This window comes from Fundulus heteroclitus, chromosome 6, assembly GCF_011125445.2.
Source record: "Fundulus heteroclitus isolate FHET01 chromosome 6, MU-UCD_Fhet_4.1, whole genome shotgun sequence".
NCBI classification, from domain to species: Eukaryota; Metazoa; Chordata; class Actinopteri; order Cyprinodontiformes; family Fundulidae; genus Fundulus; species Fundulus heteroclitus.
This window is the reverse complement of record NC_046366.1, coordinates 23,211,936-23,233,267: the sequence shown is the minus strand read 5'-3', so window position 1 is coordinate 23,233,267 and position 21,332 is coordinate 23,211,936. Positions and strand designations below refer to the sequence as shown.

The window sequence follows — 21,332 nt, the reverse complement described above, 5'->3', positions numbered from 1 at the left end:
TTAGTTTCAATTACTGGTTCCCTCTGACAACAATACCACAGTAATGTTGTTCAAGAATTTGTTAAAAGCCGTCCTGCACCTCTATGTATTGTTGCATTGTATAAGTTTTGCAACGTTCCTCTTTTCAGAATAAAACTGGTCCAGGACAGCAAATGTAATAAGATCAAATCAAAAGGTTTTTATGACAAGAAAGTAAGCTTCAGACTTGAGTGTTACTGGATATGTTAGCTTTCATCAAAGTCTGTTTTACTTGCAAGCTATGCCTCTAGCAAAAAGAAGGTCAAAAAATAAAACAACTAGACTTCTATTCTCTGCAATAGACTGGCGACCTGTCCAGGGTGTACCCCGCCTCTCGCCCATTGACAGCTGGAGATAAGCAGCTGAGTGTCCTTTGTCCTTGGGCTGCAGGTGGACGGCTGAGTCTTGTCCTGAGGAGGTAGCTCTCCTGTGTTGAGCCATGCGTCTGTGGAGAGGTTGTATGGTTTCCCCAATAGAAATATCAGGATATTCCTCACTGCACTGAACTGCATACACCACACTGCTCATCTTAGGTTTGGGGGTTTTGTCCTTAGGATGGACCAGTCTCTGTCTGAGGGTCCTGTTTGGTTTGAAATGTACTGGGATCTTGTGTTTAGAGAAAATCCTCCTGACCTTTTCAGAGACTCCAGCAACATATGGGAAGAAAATGTTTCTGTTTTGTTCTTCTTCGCGTTCTGTTCTGTGGCGTGTCTTTTGGGCTGCTTTGTTGATTTGACAAAAGTCCAGTTAGGGTATCCACACGTTTGGAGAGCATCTTTGACGTGTTTCTGTTCGTTGTTCTTCCCTTCTGTCCTAGTGGGGACATGTTCGGCTCGATGGTGTAAGGTTCTGATGACAGAAAGTTTGTGCTCCAGTGGATGGTGAGAATCAAAAAGAAGAAATTGGTCTGTGTCAGTAGGTTTCCTGTAGACTTCAATGTTGAGGCTTCCATCTCTTTCCATGCTCACCAAGCAGTCCAGAAAAGGTAACTTGTTGTTGTTGGCATCTTCTCTGGTAAACCTGATGTTGTTGTCCACTGAGTTCATGTGTCTGGTGAATGCTTCTACTTCTATTCCCTGGACTTTGACCCAAGTGTCATCCACATATCTGAAGCAGTGGCTTGGTTAAGTTACTCTGAAAGAGTCCAAGGCTCTTTTTTCCATTTCTTCCATGTAAAGATTGGCCACCATCGGTGACACTGGAGATCCCATAGTACAACCATGCTTCTGTCTGTAAAAATTATCATTGAACATGAAGTAGGTTGTGGAAAGACAAAGTTCCTGTAGGGTACAGATCTGGTCCAGAGTGAAATTAGTCCTGTTATCATCTTGTTGAAGACATTTTCTGACTGTTTCTACCATGTCTGTTGAAGGTATGCAAGTGAAAAGTGAAATGACATCAAAGTATACAAGAATTTCTCCTGGCACCACCTTTAGATGTTTGACTTTGTTTGCTAAATCTGTGGAGTTCTCTAAGTGATGTGATGTGTTTCCCACCAGAGGGGCTAAAATACCAGCGAGATATATAGCAATGTTGTAAGTCACTGAATTAATGCTGCTGACAATGGGTCTGAGTGGTATTCCTTCCTTGTGGATTTTGGGAAGTCTATATAAGCATGGAACGTCATCTGGATATAATCTGTAATAAGAGGAATGGTTGATTCCCTTGTCTTTTTCAAATTGTTGGAGGTAGTCTGTGATCTTCTTTTTGTAAGTGCTTGTTAGATCTCATGTTATTAGGGATTATATCCAGGAGAAGGTCAATAAAGGTCTATAAAGCTTGGAACTCCACGCTACTCCAATCATTTTGAATTGAGAAACGTTCCTGGATGGGAAGCAAAACGTCTTCAGCTTCAGAATAGAAGTCCAGTTTTTTATTTTTTGAAACTTTTTTAGGATTGATCATGACCTTGATGACTGAGAATCTTCACCTACTAAGGCATCCAGCCACCTAAATCTGTCTAGCCCAATCAGCTTTGAGATGACATGATATAGACAGAAAGATGGACAGACAGATAGATAGATTCATCCCTGAGGTACATTATTTTAGTTTGTTTAGGTATTTTCTTATTCTTGTAGACTGGTCCCTAAGAACAACAGATCCACAAGATCCACTAAAACACAACCCGGCTGTTAAGTCATTCTTAAATCTGATTTCTGACTAGCAGTACAAATTGAAATCACTGCATTAAGTACTCCATGGAAGGACAGATGAACAAACAACCAGGAAGCAACAACAATGTCCCAAAGAAAGATAACAAGCAACCCATTGCAGGTAAAAGGATTAAGAAAACAAGTGGAGTGGGACAGAGGAACTGGAAACAAGAGTAACAGAAACAAACTGAGAACATGAAAATGTAAAAAAAAACAAAAACAAATACAAACTTCTTCTTACTTTTTCAATGTAATACATGACTCCTTCATGACCCCTTTGCTCTGGGGGCTTCCAGGCAAGCACCACATAACTCTTGGTGGCCTCTGTGACCACAACATCAGCAGGTTCTCCAGGAACAACACCCACTGTGGATAAACACACACACTCGTGATTTCACAATGGTAATCGAGACTAATGTATGATGACCGGTTTACATAACTGGTGACTCAGTTAAAATGGAAATATCAAGCTTTCTAGCTGATGACTAATGTGGTTTCAACGCCAGCAGCAATGTAGAAAGTCTTATTGGGGAAAAACTATTTTAAGCCAATCAGTTTTTAGACGGATTTATTGATAGTTACAAGCCAACACAGATATGTATATATTAAAAAGGAGGCAGGGGGAAACAACATTTAAAATAGTCCACACTGGTTTGCCTATAGTTAGAAACATTGTTAGATACTGATTGTTTCAAGTTTGGACAATTTAGTCTTACTGGTAAAAGTACATATTAAGGTTAAAAAAAATTAAAGTAGTCATACTGGCATGACAGAGGGTCAAAAATTGTGAAATTACTGCATGCCGAAAGCTTTTCTGTATTTATTTGGTCAAATGTAAGACACTACAGGATAAGTAACAAAAATGGGAATCAAATATTGAGAGACAAATTCTAGTTTATTCCGAAAAACTTTGATCGATGCCAGTTTTCATCATAAGCGGTGCCTCTCTTTCCCCGGTTTTATCAACAAAGAACTATCACACAAATTGTTATACCAGTAGGTTCCTCTTCTGTGAACTTGATCACCCCAGTCCAAGGTGCCAGGGGCCCGGCTGTAGGGCAGAGCACAAACATGAGTAATTCAAGTGGAGAAGTGCGCCAACGGGTTTCTTTTGTGTCTCCAAACCTCTGAGGCGTGCTCTGTCTGAAGGATCCATGGCAACCACAGGCTCGGAGACGCGGGATGGGCGACTGACTCCCGCCTTGTTGAAGGCACGCACCCTAAAGACATAAGACCGTCCCTCCACCAGTCCGGTTACAGGGAAGCGGGCGTACTTGACCGGGGCATCATTGCACTGGGCCCAGTGATGGTTGCCCACTTCACACCTTCCAATACAAAACATCAACATGCCAGTTGTTAAAATAGTTTTTTTTATTATTAGCTGCCTCAAAGTGCTCAGAAAAAGTATTTGCCCCCTAACAAATGTCTTTGGTTTTTCCCTTTTTTTTGTCACGCTTAAATGTTTCAGATCTTTAGCAGTTGGGTTCTTTTTGCCCTGAAACTCTCCCATGACTACCATTTTTACCTTGTACTCTTTCTCAGAGTAACTTTGGTTGGTCTGCTACTCCTGGGAATTTTCCCCACTCTTTCATTTTTCACCTGATTGTGGATAATGGCTCTCATTGTGAGTTGCTGGAGTGCCAAGAGACATTAATTAAAAAATCATTTTGTAAACCTTTGCAGACTAATAGATATCACTGACTTTACTTTTTTTCTAAATTTCTTTAAATCTGGGAATATGTGTTGTGTTTAGCTCTTTAAGCCAGCGCTATGTCATCAGAGAGATTTCTTGATTCTACAGGTTTGTTATATCCACCAGACTGGGTATGAATTGGTTAATCAAGCTTAGCTGTCCAATAAAAAAAAAATGGTTTCTCAGTTTATGTATGATTTAATGGTGAAAGTAAAATTACATTTTAGGGCCAGGTTTGTTTGGATGGCTTGTTTTACCTATCAGATGAAATCATAGTTAGAAATATCAGGTTATGTGTGTTTGATATTAAAATTCAATGAATTTAAAACATATTTTTTCAAAATGACTGGAATTAGAAAATAGATATAAATCAAAGAAATTTGGACAATTACTGTTTGCAAGAGGGTTCATTTTCACGCAAAAGCATAAAATTAAACCACTCGCCTTGTGTGTCCCAAATACAAAATTAATTTTTATAGTTGCATAAATTTTTTTAAACAAATGTTTTCTAAAATAAACCAAAGCTGGGCCACCTGTCAATGTAGTATCCGAGGATGGGGCTGCTGCCCTCCACTGCTGGCTGCTTCCAGGTGACCACCACATAGTCCTTGTTGGCATCGTGGCAGCGCACATCTAGGGGGGCCACAGGAACCCCCTCCACCTCCACATCAGCGTCTTGCAAAGCAAGAGACCCACAGAGATGTCAGCGGATCCACACATACTTATGAGCGGTGCTGTTTCTAAATTAGGTGGCTCTTCAGTTTACTCTCAGGTTTCATTGTCTGACCTAATTGCAGCGATACTTAATATGGCCCCACAGTAACTAGCTGGGATGCATTATATTATAGTCTGGAAGGACATTCAGAAAATCTCAACTCAGAAAGAAGTGTTGAACATTAACAGATAAATACTCATGCTGTCTGCTCTTTCAATGACCGAACAGAATTGGTAACAAATGTGACCAGAAAGAAACCAAAAAGATTTGCCACATCTCTGTTGCTTGAGTCTTATACTGTCTATTTTAGGCACTTTACCTCTGACAAACACATAGGCTGAGTAGGTGTCAAAGCCGGATTTTGTGTTGACGCGCAGGGTGTACATGCCCTCGTCTTCCTTGTTAAGGTGGGTGAGAGTGAGAGTGGCGCGTTCCCCAGACCAGTGGGTGTGCACCCACTTAGAGGGCTTCAACGGCGTAGCTGATAAAAAAGCAATAACCTCATATTAAATACCTTATTATTATTATTAGACTTGGTAGGATTATGGATTGCAATCAAATGAAGAGAAAACAATATCTGATATTATTTAATTTCCCAACTTACAGTTTCTGTACCACACCACATCAGGCTGGTACTTTTTCACAGTGGGATAAATGATGACAGTGCAGCCCAGACTCAGTGTTTCCCCCTCACGACCAAAGGCCACTTCAAATTTGTCAATGATGCTTGTCTCAAAAGTAACACCATGTTCGGGGCAAAAACCGTCTGAAAACAGAGAACAGATGGTATTTTATGTTACTGTTGAAATTACGTCCTACATTTTCTTCTACTATTTGTGGTCTAACTTTATCTGATGGTCCTAAGGCACCTTATAAAAGAAAAAGGAAGTCTAAAATATGAATAACCCTAAGAACCTAGAACTTGTGTTGTTAGAATATGTTATTTTAGGAAATGATACGGTGATTATTGGCACATCCTTTTATGGCTCTTTACCTGTGATTAGCATGAAACATTGTCTTAACGTAACAAAAGATTGATTATATGAATATATATTATATTAATCATATTAATATTAAAAATATTTGGCAAGGCACATTTATTTGTATAGCACCTTTGAGCAAAAAGACAATTCAAAGTGCCTGATATAATAACAAAATAAAAAAAAAACCATTAAAAAGTACACTGTAGAGGTATTATTAAGGAAAGTAAAGTTATACTACTGACTGAAATTAATGATGTTGTAGTTAATAATTTCAAGAGAAATACTCTAAACAAATGGGTTTCAAACCTTGATTTTTATACTCAGGGGTTTACCATTATTTTTAAAAAACTTCAGAGACACAAAGGTAGACTTTTGTTATCATGCGCTGGTTTTTAACATTTCATGAAAACTACAATAAAAATGTAATTAAGGAAAGTTTTAACTACTCTTTTAAGGCAAATCTAAAAACACAATATATGTGATTATCTTACGTGGTTTGGGATCAAATGGGCCTTCCTCTGTACCATCTTGAAACCCTATGAAGAAATTTACATCAAGAAGTTTGCTTGACATAACTTCATGCAGTATATTAAAACAAACTAAAAACACACAGAAAAGTCCACTCTAATTTTTTTTTATTTTTGTCATTTTAATGTTATTTGACCATAAAAAAACACTAGATGTTCATGCAGCAACTTAGCTTCATGCTAGCTCAGTTGTGTTGAAAATGTGCTAGCAGCATTTGTTGTGCAGATCTTGTCATGGTGGAATTAGCTAATTGCTAATTGCAATATCATCAACCCCAAATACTACACTTCTTACTGTATTTATCTGCCTAATAGCATGCCATAAAGAAATAATATCATTAAAAAAAACAAAAAATATCACTCTGCGTAATTTTTGACTGAATGTTTTTTTTTTTCCAAGGCCCCAGGCCACAGTGCTAACACTAGCTTGTTCATCAACAGGGTGTGTTGTTGTTTATTTTCTCTTCTAGGACAAAGCTGCTGTTAATAATTTCTTAGGATCTTCTATAATGACAAAAAAATCTAATATTTTTTGGTGCTGCTATATGTTTTAAATGTATAGCTTCTGTTGAGCTAAGACAGTACATCCATCCGCCACTAAAAGGCCAGAAAAGGGCAGTGCATCGCTGACAGCCCCCACTTCTGATGCTCATGCTTGGAACTCTGCTAAATTATGCAATTTTAAACCTCGACTTTGAGCTTTAATTGGAAGAGTCTGTAACTGCTGCTGACAAAAACTGGAACCACATGCAAAAGAACACCGCTACCTACTTTTGACAACAACAGTAGCTGCCGAGGAAGCTTCCCCTTTCACATTGAGAGCGGAGACATAATACTGAGCAGTATCCAAGAAATCGCAACTAAAAGTAAAATGTGCACAGGTGAGAAATGAGCTGTCTGTTAATGTTTGACACAGCAGAAGGTTGAACATGTGGATAATTTGCAGTATGGGTGATTAATCGGAGCTGAAGCAAAGTGGAGAGCGAGGTGAAGGATTACCTACTTCTTGATCTCCAGGGAGTGCATGTTGTAAATGCTTTCGGCTGTGTACTTCTCAGGGTGGGCCTTGGCATCAATGAGCACATTGTTTTTGTACCTTAAAAAACAGCAGATTGACATTTAATTGGTCTTTGTAGTTTATGTTACTCAACAGGAAACAAATGTGTACATTTATATGCAGCAGTTGTTGAAAAAGAGCCAACTCAGCCTCTGTTGTAACCATTCAAACTTGATCAAACTTGGAAAATAACTTGCCAAGCAATCCTTGGTTTGGGCCATCCGGCCACGGTGCAGTGCAGCCTGACCGTATTGCCCTCCCACGCGGTCTGTCCGCGGGGCTTGACAATAAACTCCGGAGGGTGCGTCAGCCTATCTGGGTGCATCTTCTTGCGAAACTCCGACCATTCCTCCATCTTCAGCGTGAGAGCGAACCCAAGTAGGGATGTAAATTCGTAAGGTGAAACGGTGGCTTTGTGAGTTCAAACTCATTAAAAAGGGGAATAAACAGGGCTTACCGTTCTGTCAAATTGCAGGCGCTCTGCCGATTCCCTGACATGCTTCGTCCTTGTTTTCTTCTCAACCTTAACATCCACGGACTCCCTGGCCTCCCTGACAAACAGGTTCCTCATGGCCACATAGTTAATGCCCTCCTCTGCAACATCCTCCTCCTGAGCCTCCATCAGACCCCGAACTACGTCATGGCTACAGAAAAACAAAATGTCACCAGGATGTACAGAAATTGCCTCAAAACAATTTGGTGTCAGTACCTATGATAAAACTAACACTTGATTTCAGTGTCTCGTACTCACTTTGCTCTAAATACAGGAATGACGTAGCCTATTACTTCTTTGTCCTTGTCCATCGCCAGATAGGTGCGTTTGGCTCTTTTGGGTAGCGGGCTCAGTTTAACCACCTCCTGCCCCTTCGCTGTCTTTACAGACACCTTCCGGCTTCGAAGTAAAGGAGGACACCAAGGTTACAAACAGTTTGTCAGTAAACCGTTCCATGAAGTAAAGTCTGAGGAGTCTGACTACAGTATGAAGGACAAGATATGGCCTTTGAAGTCAAGCAACAGCCTGCTGCTTTATTTATTTTTTTCCGACTTAGCTGACGAAAATCAGCGAACCCAAAAATTACATCTAAAGTTTTCTATCTTGTTTTGAAATTTTGTAAAAATCCTAGATGAAAATAGTTTTAATAAAACAACAATAGTGTTTCTTTGAGATTTGCTAAATACTGTAGTTCAAGGTGTTTCACTAAGCCATCATGTTTGGAAAATGTAAAATATTCCTTATTTTATTGAAACAAGGCAAGTCAACAGTCTGTCAGTATTTCATTTTTTTAAATATTATGTTTCAAACTTTTTTGTCTTTATAAACACATGCAGAGAAAGTATTCTAGCCCACCAAAACACTCCCATCTAAAACCAGTGACCCTAAATCACCTTAGGAGGTACTGCTAGAAGTTATCTTTTTTAAGGCTGTCATTCGATGGCTGTGATCAGTTTTTGATTAGAATTATGTTGCTTTCTGCTCAGGGCTAAACACCATCGGTAGGGGCACCATAAGACAAACAGATGATATGCACAATAAAAGGACTTATACTTCTCAAAACATTTATCTGCTAAGGCTGATGGTGGATGCTTTAAATATAACAGTGAAAATCCCATGAACTCCCAAGTAAAAAGAGGATGTTTTTAGTTTTCTAAAAAAATATAAAAAAAATTATCCGCTTAGTCAATCTATCAATTTATCTTTATATTTATCCATTTAGATCTAGTGATAATAGATAAATGTTTTTCAGTTCTTCTGATAAACTACATGTTCACGCTCCTTCCTGGTCAAAGAGGGACTTGTCAGGTGAGTACGTGTTTGGTTGTCTGTGGAGGTGGGAGGGCTGGGTGGGTTGGGGGGTTACTAAATGTGTGGCTCGCTCCCAGGGCACAATTCACAGCCATTGGCTATGATGTAAGATCTGCTTTATAAACTGACAGCTGACACATTTGTTTGTAAAAAATAAACACGATATTCCCAAAGGGGGAGAAAATGCAAAGCTGAAGTGCATTATTTAAATAACTTCACAGTCTCACTGTTGGCTTTATGCACACCCCCTTAAATAAACATGTCGGTTACATAAAAGCCCATTTACAACCAACTCTGCAGTCCGACTCAGAAAAGATGCTGCATTTACATCCACCCTCCAGACCCTGACCTGATACTACTCTCTGACTCATCTACCTTTTAGACCTTTTTTTTTTGTGTAAGCAGCAGGGTTTATAAATGGAGCAAAAACCCGTGGATATGAAGCGTGTTGGAAAGGTCCACTTTAAAGCCCCGCTTTCACTTAAAATATGCCTTCCTCTGCCTAGGTGGCTCAACAAAGAGTTGGATTATCTGTTTCAGACCCAAGAGCCAGGATCACGGTCACGCAGGAAGCCGAATGCAAGTGAGAGGAATACATCTGAAGAGAACGCCACAAAGGGTCCACGCTGTGTCAAGAAGTTACTTCCGCTGCTGACTCACCAGGTTCGCTGAATAGGGAGTCGGGGGAATAAAAAGCTTTCTCAATTGAAACGAGAATTTCAGCTCTTAAAGCCGGAAAAGAAATGGTGTCTTACTCAGGCGCAGGATTTTATAGGAATAGATATTTCCACACAAAAGAAAATTAGACACAAAACGTAGTTTCTGGAAAGCACAAATGCACATGCACCTGCGAGCAGTGCTGTGCAACTAATGGGACAATGATTTTAAACAGGACTAACCTTTAATGGAGGTTTGTGACAGTGTCCTGTGCTCCACACAGTGTATTTACAGTTGGCCTGATGGCAAAGCCTCATGTCAAGTGTTCAGAAATAGCTCAGCTGTCTATGAATATATCTGGCAGCTCTCGGCTACTGCTGAAATTCTTTCCCTGACCTCATTCAGGATGCAACATGTCCAGCATGTACATGAGTCCTACACCAAGGTAAAACAACACAACAGAAAACATCTTCCCCAATGTCACACGATGAAACGTTTGTTGACACGGCGGTGCATGTATGTGCCTGTGTATGCGCCTGGCAGCTCTCCTGGTTTTGAAAAGACAAATTGTTTTACTTTGCGTAAATAAGTCTTGTAATGCCTAGAATTAAAACAGTTTTGATCCTGAAATATTTTTAAGGTAACCTTTGCACCACTGAAAACGAAGGTGTTCTTTCTAACAGTGATTCATTACTTGTTTGGTGAGTTGAAACATTTCAAGCTGACATATTAAAAACAATTTGGTTCATAATATGAAATTAGCGAAGTATAATTTTCAGTTTAATACAAAATCTTTATACGTTTTATTTAAATAAGCCCTTTTCTGATCACCCAGTGCTCTCATTACAGTAATTTCATAGACTCAGCAAAGCAATTTTCTGATCCTTGTTCACATTGTCCTACTCCGCACACTTTGTCTTTCTAAAACACAATAACAAAAATTATAAATACTGTATATTTTAATATATTTTTATCTATCTATAAAAAGTAATAGATTAAGAGTAAAAACTAACAGTTTAAGGTCTGAATCGTTACTTTTAATGGAAAGCAAAGAGAGATTCAGATTTTGTCGCCATACAATTGTAGAATAAAAGCAGATGGAAGCTTCTCTGCAAAAGATAAATCATAAATAATGTTTTTTTTTTATCTGAATAGAAATGTTATACTTCAAAGTTAATGAAGTACAATTTTCGATCATATTCCACTTGTAGTAAAGATCTTTTTTGTCCCCAATACTCACACAATTTTTTCAGTTATTCACCTAAGACAAGCATATCAAAATCCTGACAGTAGAAATATCACTCTGAAAACCACTGATGGAATGAAAATCCAGTTTTGAAAAAATTATGAATGGAAAAAAGCCCGTAACAATATATTGTTTACAAATTTGAATTAAACATGTTTAAATAGTGATTCTTCCGTAAGAAAAAAAAAAAAGATCAAATGTTTAAACCTAAAATACTATTATGACCTGGCTTTAGGAAGAAAAAAAATACTTTCCTTAACAATAAACAAGCAAGAATCCTGTCTTTAGAAACAAAATAACTTGTTCTTTCTGCACAAATACACCCCTTAAACTACCTGCTTATCCATCTTTCCAAAACCGCAAAAGGATGTTTAAGAAAAAACAGACATCGGTGGAACTGCATTTTACACGCTTCGATTAAGGGGGGATAGGGACCACATCCAAAAAAACATTTCTTTTAGCTTATTTCTTGTTGCGACTTAGAGAACACATCACTCCGGGCCTCTTACCGATGGCTGCTGGTCTTGTGAGAGGAGAAGGCCTGCTTGCTAACAGACGACCTGGTGCTCAGGTAATAGCTGCTCTCAAAGTGCTGCTTCTCCTCCAGCTGTTGATGCAGCTGCAGCAGCTGCTGCTGCTTCTGAGTCACTTGTACTGATCCTGACATCCCGACGGGCCGCTCCGCCAACTTACAATGGCTGCCCTTTACTTTACCCACTCTGTAAATCAATCTCACTGTTATTATGATAGACTGGGCTTTCTGGGCCGGAGGTTAGGGAGAAGCAGAGCATGGCCATTAGGTATTAGGATGGATGGATGGATGGTCTAAGGAATTAGTGACTGATAAAAGTATGTATTTTGTTTTTCCAAGTCGGGGTTATGAATATTTATGTTTGAACAGCTGAAGGGTTAGCTCTGCCCAGGATCTACTTCTACTGTGTTAAACGAAGCAGCAGGTTATGAATTAACTGCACTGACCATTCTTACTTTGTGGTAGTTCAGATTCTGAAAACCTCCAGAAGAGGAAGATGAGTGACAAAAATGTCGGGAGATTTTTTTTCAAGCATGGTTAATGACGCATAAACTAAGCTATTTAATTATTATGCTCATTATAGCGTAAATTCATTATAACTGTGCATAACAGCCTTATAAACTTTTTACAAAGAGGTCTTCTTAACAGCCTATTAATGTAGAAAAGGAGTATATGACCCAGTTAAGGACAGATTACTGGATGGCTTAACAGAGCTCAGACCCAGGGTTCATTCAGGGGGTAGAGGTACCCAGAAGTCCAGCTAGTGGCCCTACATGTTGAGAACTAAATTACCAAAAATGACTAACTACATAAAAAGAGGGGGAAAAAAGGCTAAAAATTGGGCATAATGTAACATACAAAGTCTGAAGAATTATTAACATCTGTTAGAAGGTCAAACCAAATCACAAATGTGACATAATATAACATAACATAGAAAGGAAACATAACATTGTACAGTAGATACACACAAAGTGTTAAAACACTGCAATACACAATCTGAGACACAACTAACTACATGTGACAGGAGGCAACAAAGACATCTGTTTCAAACTGACTGAATTGAACTAGATGCATATTTTGCAACCTAGACCATGTTGTACATTATTATTGTAGGTCAGACACATGCAGTCCAACTTATCCGAACGTGATCTGAATACAATTGTTAGATGGGGACGCAATTAAAAAGATCAATTAACCTGTTATTAAAAAAAAAGGGGGGAAATCATTAAAAAGAAATGAGGCCTCATGCAAGAGTTGGATAAGGACAAAGACACAGATGAGCAATAATTGAATGAAGCAGATGGAACTTAAAACAAATAAAAAAAATAACATACGGGCATTACTCACCACCAGCAGAAATGTACCGGTCCACAGGAAGAAAAAAGGGTGTTTTATTCCAAACAAGCAAGCTCAGATCCAGCAAAAGCAGCAGGGTGAGGGTCAGTGGACAGGACAGCAGTCCACTGAACAAAAATAAGGCTGCCACTCGGCAGAACGCACAAGACACCGTCAGGACCTTTTAAGGACAGGGCAGCTTTAAATTTAGACCATGAGAAGGGCCACAGGAGCCTCAGGGCCGTCCCCTCAGCTGTTCCACTGTACTTCAGAGACATGTTTGGGGGCACATCAAGAAGAGCCCGGCCATGAGCACAAACCTGCAAAAAAAACTCACAATCAAATTTCAATGGTAGGACTCTGAAAAACATATGTTCACTGCTCTGAATTAAAATTAAATTTTACTTCAAGCAGCAGGATTGCTTGCACTTAACAGCGAGTCGGCTGTGTAGAACCATACACTTGTATTCCAAAGAAAAACGTTTTTAGAATTTCACTTGGATGCAGGAATAAAGTCTTAAAACTTCTGGATTGTTTAAAACGGGTTTATTGGAAAGGCGTGCCAATGCTGCCATCTAGTGGTGAACAGCAATAACGACAGAATTACAATTTGTCTTTTTGTATGGGGGAAAAAAAAATCATAGCTGTTCTTTATTAACCCCTGGAAACGCGTTTCCCTTGAACAATATGTAAATATGTATTCACTTTTTCTATAGTTAAGTAAAGGTAAAAATAGAAAAAACAACAGCGGGGGGGCTGAATTGGAACATTCCAGTCGGGTGGTTCCTTCCAGCTCTGCACCGCTCTGACTGTGGGATGCGCTGATAGCTTTGTGTACAGCTAGTTTTCCTACACATTTGACATTTCTTCTAAGGTGGGTCGTTCATCTTTCCATCTACAAGACGCACACAGAGCGTTTCTGACCTGAGAAAAACGAAAATTTTCTCTCTCTTTTGAAAGCTATTGAGAAGGCAACCGTTATGTAGGTCAGGGGACATGGCTAACTGCAACATGTTCTCATTAAACTATAAATCAGACGAGTAAAGCATGCTGGGTTGTAAATGTGTCGCTGCAGAGCAGAAGTGTTAATTGTAAACGTTATATAAAATAACCCTCGGATGAAAGGATGAGTCGAGGATGACTTCGTTTTCTTAATATACCCGTAATGGGCAGTAGCGTTAGCTAAATGTGGTTTGTTGATCAACACAAACAACTTGCATGACAAAGATTGACAATTTGTGGTATCGGTGGGAAAAAAAAAATCTGTTTTAATTTCTATAGGTCAATACGTGTTTATGAACAGGTTCTGCGAGGTGCGAGTGAACGTACCGGTAATCGCATTTTGATTGTTAAGATTTCCGACACACTTTGAATGCGTCCTAAATGTTTGGCTTCGCCTCCCGTTTTTCAGCAGGATTTTGCACTCATAAAATACGACTATAGGTTCCGATACTTACGATCGACATTTAGAGATAAATGATTAAGGTAGAGGAATAGCTGCCACGCCCTAAATGCTGGCAGTGAGTAAACAAGGGTCCCTGCTTAGTCTGGGAAAGGGTGGGATTTTATTTGGTCTGATTTAATCTGGACAGCCTAAAAGTCTGCAAAGTTTACAAAAGGGTACTTCTTCTCCAGTTGTTTTCATCCACTTTTCCAGGTCTGTCCATCCTTACATCCGGTTGTTTGGTTCGTCTGTCCATGCATTTGTTTATCCTTCGATGATCTAATCATCACCCATCTTTTTGCCCATCTGCTCATCCACCCTGAACTTTTGCATTAATGCTTTCAAATATGCAAAACGTGGACTTGAACCTCAGGAAATGTGTGAATTCTTGATATGAAGATTGTGTACGAATCCTAATAAGCCAAATGTTTTTGGGTTTCGTTTCCCTTTTAGGGTTACTGTATTAAGCCGGTAAATATGTTTCCTCTACGTTTAAATTAGCAACCGTGCTGTCCTCTTAAAGGACTCCCCCCCTTTTTCAGCTCTGCAAAAGCCGTTCCTGCCGCATACCGTTTTCGCGACTGCGTGTCGTCGCAGCGGCATAATTACTCCATGAATATTAATCCCACAACATTTATCATCAATCTGCACCCAGAGGTTGATAAATGAACTAAGCGATTCCACGTCGTTGCCCAGTCCAGGCTGAAAGGCTTCAGTGTTGTCTCCGTTCCAGGGAGAGGGGACCCACCGGCCGGCGACATGTCGAGTAAAAGGGCGAAGGGGAAGAACACCAAGAAGCGTCCCCAGCGGGCCACCTCCAACGTGTTCGCCATGTTCGATCAGTCCCAGATCCAGGAGTTCAAAGAGGCCTTCAACATGATCGACCAAAACAGAGACGGCTTCATCGACAAAGAAGACCTCCACGACATGCTCGCCTCCTTAGGTGACAATTTTATTACTCACAATTGTACTCATGTCATTTTACAACATGGAAACACAGATAAAATGTTTAAAAAACATACGACATTTCCCTTCGTAAAGCCGTTGAGCTTTAAATTTAAATAGAGAGGGAAGCTAACTTTTTCTTCTTTTGTTTCGCCAGGTAAAAATCCGACCGACGAGTACCTGGAGGCCATGATGAACGAAGCCCCCGGCCCGATCAACTTCACCATGTTCCTGACCATGTTCGGGGAGAAGCTGAACGGCACCGACCCGGAGGACGTGATCCGCAACGCTTTCGCCTGCTTCGACGAAGAGGGCACAGGTCAGTCGTACGCCTCGGCGCGCTCGGCTTCCCGCCGCCTCCGGGGGAAATTAAGACGTTTTCTGGGCGACTGTGGCTTGATGGGTTGGGTAGTCATCTGGCAATCAGAAGGTTGTGAGTTCAATTCCAGCTTCCCCTTGCCACATGTCGATGTGCCCCTGGGCAAGGCACTTAACCCCAAATTGCCTACCGAGCTGCATTGGTGCATGGGGAGTGGTGGCCTAGTGGTTAGTGCGCTTGTACTCAGAGAAGGATAAAAGTAGCCTCGTGAGACCATCCTGATCTCGCGAGCTTTCAAAGTTTCACTCGCAGATCAGTCTGGCTACTCTCCGTTAAAGAAAATTTGGAGCCGTTCACCAAACGAACGTCCAATCAGCGTTGGCTTTGAGGCGGGTTGAGGTGTGACGCAACGGGAAGCGCGTCAGTTCAGTCTAAAGAACATGGCGGCTTCAGCCGATGAAACTAGCGTTAGCGTGGCTATCGAGCAAGTTTTATCGGAATTAAAGAGTATTTCTTTGCTGAGCTAACGAGCCTTTACCTGCAGCAGCAAGAGTAGCTTGGCTTGTGGTTGTGTGACGAATCTGATTGGTTCATTTGGCCCGTCTATCACCAACATAGGCCAATCAGCTAACCAGTATTTTCGCCCCTTCCCAAAGTTACTTCAACGGAAGGTTTCCAGATGGATATGCGGAGCAAATCTATCTGGCGGAGTCAGGTAAGGATAAAAGTACCCGGTTTGATCCCCAGCGCCTGCACTCTGGGTCCCTGAGCAAGACCCTTAACCCCAGAACGCCTCCCGGGCGACGCATAGTGGCAGCCCACTGCTCCTCAATGGTGATGGGTTAAAAGCAGAGAACAAATTTTGTTGTAATGTATGTTTCAATGACAATAAAGATGATATTACTATTACTGTTTTCCTCTCTCAGGCGCCATCCAGGAGGAGTTCCTGCGGGAGCTGCTCACGACCATGGGCGACAGGTTCACGGACGAGGAGGTGGACGAGCTCTTCCGCGAGGCGCCCATCGACAAGAAGGGCAACTTCAACTACGTGGCGTTCACGCGCATCTTAAAACACGGCGCCAAGGACAGGGACGACTAGCGACGGCGGAGGCTCGCCCTGCTCTCCGCTCGCGTCTTGTAAACGGGTTTTCGGTTTCGTTTAGATCAGCCCACATCCTTAGTTTTGGCTCATGCACAAAGCTTCTCTGATGTACAGCCTGTTGAAGGTCATTTGCTTAAGCTGCTTCCTGGACCCCTGGGTCCCCTCCCAACCCTTACGTCAGGGCTCGTTTTGCACATCTGCGACGACACTACGGGGTCCGACTATGTATGTAAAGACGTATGAAAAGACCCTCATGGAGAAAGCTGGAAATAAACTGACACGAGGTGTTTCCTCAAGACTAAATACGAAACTTGTGTTGTTGTTTTTTTTTTGTTGTTGTAGGAATGTTTTGACATTAAATGGTGTTCTCAGAGCAGTGACAGACTCTCTGATCATCTTTCAAAGCATTTTATTTCAAAACAAAGGCAGATGCATATGATTTGTCGGTCCGAGCGAGGGCCGGGCTGGAAGTACAGTTCCACACACGTTACAAAGACTGGTCCGTTGCGCAGAGGAGGGGAATTAATTCAGTTCAACTTCAATAATGTTAGGGTTTCGTCATGTTGAACGTCCCAACGGACAGGATTTTGCGGGATTGAGGCATTAAATAGCAGGTTTATGTGCTGCTAAACCTACAGCTAAAACCAAAAATATCCCTTTTTTTGTGTTTTATAAAAAGTTCTGATTTCTTCTTTGCCTAAACTTGACGTTAGTCGCACAAGTTTTGCCACAGCTCCTTTAAAATTTTAAGATTAAAAATCCTAATTTCTTGCAACTCCCAAATAGGAGAAGGCCTGTTTTTATAATCAACAAAAAAAAACCACCTTTATGCACAAATGGACACCCTAATACTCATGATCTCACATTGCTGTGAAGGAACCAGACTGACCTGCACAGATATGTATTAAGGTTTCTGAGTAAACTGACCCTAGACCTAAAAGTACTGACCATCATAAGATCTGCCATAATCTGCCTACGCGTGTCTATTCTTCGCACCTCGATTATGTGATCATGTTATATTTAACACGTAAACACCCGCTTTGAACAACACACAAGACGAACAGCTGCATTCAGCTTCAGTGTGATGCTTTTTTTTTTTTTTTTATAAATCCTTAACGATTATGATTCCAGTTTTGAGGAAGTAAAGACTTTCACTTGATTACTTTTTCATGTCCATATGAACATGAAAACAGAAAATAAAGAATGGAAAATATTATTTCCCCATTCAACTGTTAAAACTTGCATTAACAATACTTAAACTCCACCGAATGGGACTAAGAACTTTGGAAATTTGACTGAAAAGTACAAAATTTTAGCACGAACGACGTGTCTGAGAGGAGTAAAGAGAACAAAATAAATGTGGCCTTGACCTCAAGTACACATCTAACACTTGAAGGATGAATATATACACCGCAGATGGCTTCTGACGGGAGCAAGCCCCTAAAGAAGTGGCCCAAATCTTTTAACAATAGATGACTGTTAGGGTAGAGAGAGCTCACACTGCAGAGGACCAGTCTTTGTCCCAGGTGATGTACCCAGACATCAGCGCTGACAACCAACACCCACGTTTTTTTTAAATGACTGTTCTTTATGAAGAGCTTTGCCACGCAGCACACCCCTCACAATAAATAAAGTAGGTTCTGCTTCTTACTTGAAGCACTCTGTAGACCTTTGCATTGCTCACAGAGCAACTTAAAGCACCCGGCGGAGGAGAGTCGACTACTCGGCCAGAGCCAGGTTTTTGGACTGGATCTTTGACAGGTGGTCTGATATGCAAGCCTCGATCCTGTCGCACTGGGCGAGGAAATCCTGTAAGTGCACACAGATCACAGTTATTGTTGTTGTTATCAAGGCAGTTTTGAATTAAACATGAATGTGCTTTGAAGAAACGGTTAGGGGCTGACCTGGACTGTTTTTACAAGACTCTTTTTCTTCGTTCTGCAGTCGGTAAAATTTTCCGGCACGTTCTTAAAAGAGAAGCAGGTAATGTTAGGTTGTGCGAGTCCCAATAATTAAAAGGAAACTCCCTAAATATAAATACAGAGAGACCAAAACAGATTACCATGGCATCTATCTGCTCCAGGATTTTCATGAACTGCTCAGCGGCTATTTTTACTCTGTGATCTAGGTTACTCAGCGCTTCTGCCTGGAGGTCTTTTGCGAGGAAGCCCTAAAGGACGAAAAAAACAAAAACAAAACAAACAATAAACGCTGTTTACAACAGACAGAAAGACACGTCATGGGCAATAATGACCAGCTGACAACAGTTATAATGCCATAATTGACTGCTTACGTTCTTTAATCCAGTTAATTCCCCATCTACCGACTCCAGCTTTTTAGCCGTCTGCTCGACAGACTTTTCGATCTCTTTCAGCTTCTTTAGCTCGGCCTCTTCCTCTGGGCTGTTCTGTTGGTAGATTACGGTCAGTACCTCCTTATTGACTCAGACTTCAGACATGGTGCACGTTAAGTCCTTACCCGCTTTCCAATCATCATGAGTTTGCAGCCTTTTTTTACCCCACAGCTGGAGAGACTCACTTCCATGTCCTTCAGGGACTTTCCTGCAGTGCCGGGATAATGTTAGATACTGAATGGACACTCACATCTACTGCTGAGCTGAATAGTTTACCTTTGAAGATGAGTTTCTGCGAGGCGGGTGGGACACCAGTCGCTTCGCTAAGAGCATCCGACAAGTCTTTAACAGTGGGTCCCGTTCCATCCTCTTGGCTTGTTAGCGTGATGCTGTGCTTAGCTGATCCTGAAAAGAAAAACGGGAAATAAAACCGGATTTATGAAAATATTAGCCCCACTATTTCACAGTGAGATTATTGTTTACCATCAATAATAATAATAAACTACTACATTATGTGATTACTATTGATTCCTTAGAGCTTATACGGTAAGTAACTACACAATAATAACAATAACTTACTATTTCAAAGTATCTTTTTTAAGGTTTGATTCTATTTTTTTTTTTTTTTTTTGCTTGGATACCAATAAACAAAAAATAATAATGCCAAGAAACCACTTCCACTGATGATGCACAGGTTCTATTGATTTGTTATTTTGTACTTTAAGTAATTATGAATATATATACATATATTAAAAAAAGACAAATTAATTGGTACTCCAACTAATGCTAATATTATTGCAATATTACCACAAATCCTCCAATTTAAGGATAAATAATAATATTTATTATTTATTGATGACTTGCAATGTTAAATAGCCTTTTAATAATAATAATGAAATTTAAAGTGCACGCCATCCTTGTTTGATTATTATTATTTTAGATTGTTTTATATATTCACCCTCTAAACCTAATTAATTAAGTGTTAATTAGAGCATTATAAAATTCATTTGTGAATCTGACACCATAAAAAGTCAATTTTACAAATATTTAATCCTTAAAAATTACAATGACAGATTTTACGGGAAGTAGTTCAGAAAATGGATGGATGGATAGTTGTCTACATTTTAAACAAGACTGCTAACAGAATCATGCGAGATCAAAAGAAATTTAGGCCTATATTATAAGATTAAAGATTGTTCTGCGGGTCCTAAAGAGCCACAACATGTATTCAAAACGCGTGGCTTAAAAATGGGCTCGTTTAAGACACACAGAGCTGCTGAACGAGTTAAATAGTAGATTTCATAAATTTTACAACACATATAGGCCGTAAAAATCGTCTCCAATCAAGCTGAACTGTAGCGCATTTAATTTAAACGATCCTGTTTACTCGATCCCCCTTCTTTAAAGTTTAAAAATATTTTAAAAGTGATACACCACCCCCCATTGAACACGGATGTTTCTTTATAATGAGCGACATCCGTTCAGCATCTTCTAGCGGCGAACTACGCTGGATAAACAGACAGACAGCATTCAGTAACAACCCTAACGTCGTAATTCAGAAAGGTTTTACCGTAAGCGACTGTCACGGTTATTGTTTGCTCTGACATTTCTGCGTTTTAGCTTCCGTTCTCTCGCATCCAACACCAACCACCTAGCTAGCAGTTGCTAATCGCTAACTTCTTCCGGGTAACACCGGAAGTGCCTTCATTTATTTATTTATAGTTTATTTTGTAAGAAGTCGTCGGTAACAAGTACATACGTGCAAAACTACCCCTTCAAAAGTAATTATATTACGGTTTTTTTATTGTTGGAGTGAATTTTGAAATAAATAAGCATGAAGCAGCGCTAACTTGAAACCAAACGGCACGACAGCCAACTTATGACGGACCTTTAAAACTGTATTCATCCGTGGACAAGGCTTTGTGAACTGGCTCTGTGGCGCAATGGATAGCGCATTGGACTTCTAGCTCCGCTCTCAGGAAGCGATTCAAAGGTTGTGGGTTCGAGTCCCACCAGAGTCGAGCTTTTGTGCGTGATTAGACAAGTTGTTTCAAAACTTGGCGACAAGCTCTACCGACAGTGACTTGAAGGCAGCGGTTACTTTATCGTGATGAAGAGTCATCAACAGTTGACGAAAGAGAGGAAAAAAACGTAATAAAACACTTCTATTAACAGACCAACGCGTTTCGGCTTGTGTCCTTCTTCGGGGTCCTTCTTTTCCCATTTTCCTGAAGGACCCTGAAGACGGCCACGAAACGCGTTGGTCTGTTAATAATCAGCTCCTTATCCTTCACGCGTTGCTCAAGTTTTCATCTACCCGTTCGTTGACCCCCTTCATGCACCTTGGAATTCGGTGAAGTTGTGTCGGAAACTTTTGGATCTTTGCAAAACATTAACAAAGTTTCAAAACTTTTGCAAGCTACCATGTTGACTTTGCAAACTTCTGAAA

General features: G+C 40.4%; 3 protein-coding genes and 1 non-coding gene across 7 annotated transcripts in view; 2 read left to right on the top strand and 2 right to left on the bottom strand.

Moving 5' to 3' along the window:
• Positions 1–12,862, bottom strand: part of myom1a (myomesin 1a (skelemin)) — a 31,380-nt gene extending 18,518 nt beyond the window's left edge. For 2 of the 3 annotated variants that reach the window (XM_021324928.2, XM_012879327.3), the window contains exons 1-14: positions 12,733–12,862; positions 11,363–11,572; positions 7,898–8,038; positions 7,604–7,790; positions 7,344–7,501; positions 7,093–7,185; positions 6,861–6,949; positions 6,054–6,098; positions 5,184–5,345; positions 4,899–5,060; positions 4,398–4,539; positions 3,297–3,496; positions 3,166–3,222; positions 2,413–2,537 (exon numbers count right to left, since the gene is read on the bottom strand). In XM_021324928.2, the coding sequence (XP_021180603.2) occupies positions 2,413–2,537; positions 3,166–3,222; positions 3,297–3,496; positions 4,398–4,539; positions 4,899–5,060; positions 5,184–5,345; positions 6,054–6,098; positions 6,861–6,949; positions 7,093–7,185; positions 7,344–7,501; positions 7,604–7,790; positions 7,898–8,038; positions 11,363–11,520 (1,719 nt within the window). In that variant the 5' untranslated portion in view covers positions 11,521–11,572; positions 12,733–12,862. The remainder of the gene's footprint in view (positions 1–2,412; positions 2,538–3,165; positions 3,223–3,296; positions 3,497–4,397; positions 4,540–4,898; positions 5,061–5,183; positions 5,346–6,053; positions 6,099–6,860; positions 6,950–7,092; positions 7,186–7,343; positions 7,502–7,603; positions 7,791–7,897; positions 8,039–11,362; positions 11,573–12,732) is intronic. The other variant, XM_021324930.2, reaches the window with a different exon arrangement.
• A 189-nt stretch (positions 12,863–13,051) lies between these two features.
• myl12.2 (myosin, light chain 12, genome duplicate 2) lies at positions 13,052–16,840 on the top strand. 2 transcript variants are annotated; one of them, XM_021324932.2, is made up of 4 exons: positions 13,052–13,072; positions 14,898–15,107; positions 15,267–15,428; positions 16,355–16,840. In XM_021324932.2, the coding sequence occupies exons 2-4, from the start codon at positions 14,924–14,926 to the stop codon at positions 16,525–16,527; spliced, it is 519 nt and encodes a 172-aa protein (XP_021180607.1). In that variant the 5' UTR covers positions 13,052–13,072; positions 14,898–14,923; the 3' UTR covers positions 16,528–16,840. The 2 variants fall into 2 exon arrangements, with proteins under 2 accessions (XP_021180607.1, XP_012734787.1); XM_012879333.3 differs by lacking the exon at positions 13,052–13,072 and adding an exon at positions 13,469–13,594.
• Positions 16,841–16,922: 82 nt separating this feature from the next.
• bag1 (BCL2 associated athanogene 1) lies at positions 16,923–20,581 on the bottom strand. The gene is made up of 7 exons (XM_012879332.3): positions 20,454–20,581; positions 19,160–19,288; positions 19,009–19,091; positions 18,824–18,937; positions 18,593–18,700; positions 18,435–18,497; positions 16,923–18,339 (listed from the first exon to the last, which is right to left on the bottom strand). The coding sequence occupies exons 1-7, from the start codon at positions 20,488–20,490 to the stop codon at positions 18,250–18,252; spliced, it is 624 nt and encodes a 207-aa protein (XP_012734786.2). The 5' UTR covers positions 20,491–20,581; the 3' UTR covers positions 16,923–18,249.
• A 231-nt stretch (positions 20,582–20,812) lies between these two features.
• trnar-ucu lies at positions 20,813–20,904 on the top strand. The gene is given in 2 exon segments: positions 20,813–20,849; positions 20,869–20,904. It is a non-coding gene; the product is annotated as a tRNA-Arg (tRNA).
• Positions 20,905–21,332: the final 428 nt, after the last annotated feature.

What these genes read in the sequence shown, in the direction of transcription:
- bag1 (XM_012879332.3), bottom strand. Translation starts at nt 20,490, where the DNA reads ATGTCAGAGCAAACAATAACCGTGACAGTCGCTTACG. An exon ending in GCAGAAACTCATCTTCAAAG is followed by an intron (nt 19,092 to 19,159) that starts GTAAACTATTCA and finishes CCGGCACTGCAG; the next exon opens with GAAAGTCCCTGAAGGACATG. An exon ending in AATTAACTGGATTAAAGAAC is followed by an intron (nt 18,701 to 18,823) that starts GTAAGCAGTCAA and finishes TTCGTCCTTTAG; the next exon opens with GGCTTCCTCGCAAAAGACCT.
- myl12.2 (XM_021324932.2), top strand. Translation starts at nt 14,924, where the DNA reads ATGTCGAGTAAAAGGGCGAAGGGGAAGAACACCAAGAAGCGTCCCCAG. An exon ending in CGACATGCTCGCCTCCTTAG is followed by an intron (nt 15,108 to 15,266) that starts GTGACAATTTTA and finishes TTGTTTCGCCAG; the next exon opens with GTAAAAATCCGACCGACGAG. An exon ending in CTTCGACGAAGAGGGCACAG is followed by an intron (nt 15,429 to 16,354) that starts GTCAGTCGTACG and finishes TTCCTCTCTCAG; the next exon opens with GCGCCATCCAGGAGGAGTTC.